The 4,029-nt window shown below is 60.2% G+C and overlaps 1 protein-coding gene across 1 annotated transcript; it reads left to right on the top strand.

The window, feature by feature from the left end:
* Positions 1 to 1,572: 1,572 nt before the first annotated feature.
* GSC (goosecoid homeobox) lies at positions 1,573 to 3,275 on the top strand. The gene is made up of 3 exons (XM_036844095.1): positions 1,573 to 1,927; positions 2,399 to 2,658; positions 2,965 to 3,275. The coding sequence occupies exons 1-3, from the start codon at positions 1,573 to 1,575 to the stop codon at positions 3,118 to 3,120; spliced, it is 771 nt and encodes a 256-aa protein (XP_036699990.1). The 3' UTR covers positions 3,121 to 3,275.
* Positions 3,276 to 4,029: the final 754 nt, after the last annotated feature.

Genomic DNA, 4,029 nt, shown 5'->3' with positions numbered 1-4,029 from the left:
GGGCTGCTTTCGTTCCGCGCCCAGCGTATCCTACCTTCCCGCAGGGCGCTCGGCCGCCTGCGCTCCGTCGTGGACCGGCCGCGCCTCCAGCAGCTCCGGCTGACGGGCCGTGACGCGCCGAGGATCCGGCAAATCACCGTGGCCGCCTGCCGAGAGCAGAGCCGAACTTCGGCCAGGCCACCGGGGCCCAGGGATCCCAGCTTAGGCCTGCCAGGGGAAGGACAGCTTAGGGGGCCTGTCCCAGTCAGGGAATCAGCAAGTCGAAAGGGAAAAATGCGATTCAATTGTTGGGAAAGGGGACAGAGAATCCCTAAAGTCCCATTTTTTGTATTTTGCACTGAAAACAAAAACGGTTAAGGGAGAAGACACCCTACTTCCGAAAAAAAAAAATTAAAAAAAACCAAACACGAAACCTACTGACACCCACGCAGGAGGCAGTTGGAAGCATCGCTTCTGACTGCTACTCTGGGTGGCGAATTTTAAAGTAGTGGATGAATTTGGTCTCCGTAAGGGTAAGGGCCTACCTAGGTAAGGGCCTAGGGACTGCTATGCTAGTTTTCAGACCCAAAGTGACTGCAAAAAATAAAAAAATCTATCTATATGTGTATATATATATATATATATATATATGTACACACACACACACACACACACACAATTAAGAACCACGATGCACTTCTTTCGTCGTTTTGTCATTACAAATTTTGGCGTTTGCAAAAACAAAAGGGTTTTTTGGGGGGGGGTAACCAATTCCATTCGGAAGAGGATGTCAAGATAAAAAACAGAGGTGAAATTAGGCGGCCAGTGCATGGGGGCCGAAGGAAGAGCGGAATTTCAAACTCGCTTGATTGAGGCCGCAGCCCCTCACATTTTCTAAAACAAAACACATTCGGAAAGGAAAAGAAAAATGTAGCCCCAAAGTAAAACTGGCCACAATGAATTTGAGTTTCATGGAGAGGAAATCGCACCCAGTAATAGGACCCAATCTGAGGAAAAAAGGTGGGGGGCGGAGAGGTCGGCAGAGGGAGTTGTTAACGGCGGCCTCACGGTGGAATTAATGAGATTAACCGGGGCAATTAGGACGCCCGCCCAGCTCCGCCGGCCCGCGGCGGGGCGGCTGAATGGAAAAGATTAGGTTAATTTCATTAATTCGCAATCCACAATCTATTTTCAGGCCCCCGTAGCCCCCTCCCCTTGGCACCTCTTCCCCTCCCCCTCTGTTCAAGCCCCCCCACCCAAAGGAACAGAAAGGGCCAAATCTGGTTCTGTTTGTCATCTGCATATTACCAGGAACTAAATCCAGGATGACGTCGACTCAGTATAAAACCAACAAGAGGTTCAGCTGGTCTAAACTCCGTCCTACCCGCGAGTTGAGTTCGGCGAACGCTGCAGCGAGGGGAGGGCGGGAGGAGGGAGAGCGGACGCAGGGGGCGGGGAGGGGCGCGGGGCTGCGCGCTCGCCGGCTCTCTCTTTCGGTTTGGTCCGCCGCGGGAGGAGCGTGGACCCCCCCACTTTGAGGCTTTTTCCTCGGCGCGTCCCCGCCGCCCCCCGGTCCCGGCGCGGGGCTTGGGGATGCCCGCCAGCATGTTCAGCATCGACAACATCCTGGCCGCCCGGCCGCGCTGCAAGGACTCGGTGCTGCCGGTGGCGCCCAGCGCCGCGGCTCCCGTCGTCTTCCCGGCCCTGCACGGGGACTCGCTCTACGGCGCCGGCGGCGGCGCCTCCTCGGACTATGGCGCCTTCTACCCGCGCCCCGTGGCCCCCGGCGGCGCAGGCCTCCCGGCCGCGGTCGGCGGCTCCCGCCTGGGCTACAACAACTACTTCTACGGGCAGCTGCACGTGCAGGCGGCACCCGTGGGCCCGGCCTGCTGCGGGGCCGTGCCGCCGCTGGGTGCCCAGCAGTGCTCCTGCGTCCCGACGCCCCCAGGTAGGGTCGCGCTCGCGCCGGCCTCGGCCTCGGCGGCCGGCCGCGGTCCTCAGCCCCTGGGACGTGGGTGGGCGGTGGCGCTCGCCTTTTTCACTTTGCACAAACTTTTCTCCTCTTGCAAACCTGCCCCCACCCGACCCCCGTCTTTTCGTGGATCGGGCGCAGGCGTTTGCACACTTGCTGCAAACTTTAGGCGAGAGTTAGCGGAGACTGTAACAGTGTCTGCGTGGAGGAGACTTTTAGGATTTTAGAATTTAGCCTTTTAGGATTCCCTAACCGGCTTTGGGCGTGTGCGGGTGGACGCGGTCGCACGGTCCCCCGGTTCCTCACACCCTGTTTTCCGCGCACCCCATTTCCCAGCACCCCCTTGCAGACGATTTTAAATCCGGAGTGGGTCGCGGGCCGGCGGGCGGGCGTGTGCGCGCGTGGTGGCAACGGAGGCGGCTGACCGTACGCCTTACTCTGTCGCAGGCTACGAGGGCCCCGGCTCGGTGCTGGTGTCCCCTGTGCCGCACCAGATGCTGCCCTACATGAACGTGGGCACCCTGTCGCGCACCGAGCTGCAGCTCCTCAACCAGCTGCATTGCCGGCGGAAGCGGCGGCACCGCACCATCTTCACCGACGAGCAGCTCGAGGCTCTGGAGAACCTCTTCCAGGAGACCAAGTACCCAGACGTGGGTACCCGCGAGCAGCTGGCCCGGAAGGTGCACCTCCGCGAGGAGAAAGTGGAGGTAGGCGCGGGACCCCGCCGGGGCGCGCCCCACGGCCCTTCCCAGCGAAATAAGGCTCCAGCCGGGTCTGCTCAGCTCTCCTTGGGTCTCCCTGCTCTTTAAAAACATCCCAGCAGCGGCCTGGAGGGCGCTTTAGGCCCAGGAAGTTGGATGAAAATACGGAAGCGGGAGCGGGTCTCCTTTTGATGGCGTGCGCGCGGGGTCCCCGGGTTCCCTCTCCACGCCGGGGTCGTCCCGGAGGTGCCCGGGCATGGCGGGGGCGCGCCTTTGATCCTAACCGTTGTTTCGTCCTCCGTTGCGCAACAGGTCTGGTTTAAAAACCGCCGCGCCAAATGGAGGCGGCAGAAGCGGTCCTCGTCGGAGGAGTCGGAAAACGCCGAGAAGTGGAACAAGACGTCGTCGAAGGCGTCGCCTGAGAAGAGGGAAGAGGAAGGTAAAAGCGATTTGGACTCGGACAGCTGACGGCCGCGGGCCGGCCGTGGCCCTTGCCTAACTCGAAGGACTTGCACACCCAGACGATGCTACTTTCTTGCACACGCGCTGCCTTGCGGGAGGGGGGTCGAGAACGAGGAACGAGGAGCTGTAAATAGTGTACCGTCCGGAGGGTGGGCGCCTGGGGTCGGGCCGCGCCGGGGCTTGCTGCCCCGAAGTCCGAGGCCGCCGGCGACTCGCTCCCCACCGTAGTATTTATAGTTAAATTAACGGTGACAATACAATAAAGTGACGGCGATGTAGACGGGCCACATTCTGTATTTCGTACCCCACCGCCAGCACCATCTGAGGCCCACACACACACACACAAAAAATCTGGTTAGTCTATAGCTTCAAAAGGAAAACTGGGCAGCTCTGATCTGCCCAAAAAAGAAAGAAAAAAAGAGAGAGAGAGACAGAAGGTCTGGGTACGAATGGTCACAGGACCGGGTGTCCTGGTTTAAACTTCGTCTGTAGGTTTCCGGGCAGGGGTGGAGAGTGCCATTGCCGGCTGTCTGGGGGAGGTAGCGTTGCCCCTGCGAGCAGGCTGCCTGGGATTCCTGTTCCCCCTCGCCCGTGGGCAGAGCCAGGACCGTTTTCCTCCTTGCTGCCCATGGGATAGCGGATAAGCAGGATCTGCTTGGAGTTGAGGGATCCTGGCAGCGTCTCCAGAGTCCGTTTAGGCTGCTCACCCGGCCCTGCTCCCGCGAAATCCCCAGACCTAAGGCAGCGGGTCCGCGTGGAATTAGGCAGGCATGCCCTCTCTCCAGAAGCTTTCCTGGGTCTTTCCTGGTCTCTCTCGCCGCTCCCCTCCTCCCGGCGAAAGTTTCTGCCACACAGCCCTGCTGGGCAGCCCGGAGCTGTGTGCCCAAGAGCCCAGTGGGGAGCCTGCCGGTGCGG

The sequence above is a fragment of the Balaenoptera musculus genome, chromosome 2, assembly GCF_009873245.2.
Source record: "Balaenoptera musculus isolate JJ_BM4_2016_0621 chromosome 2, mBalMus1.pri.v3, whole genome shotgun sequence".
Lineage (NCBI taxonomy): Eukaryota > Metazoa > Chordata > Mammalia > Artiodactyla > Balaenopteridae > Balaenoptera > Balaenoptera musculus.
The sequence above is the reverse complement of the archived record's forward strand: the minus strand, read 5'-3'. Positions and strand labels throughout refer to the sequence as shown.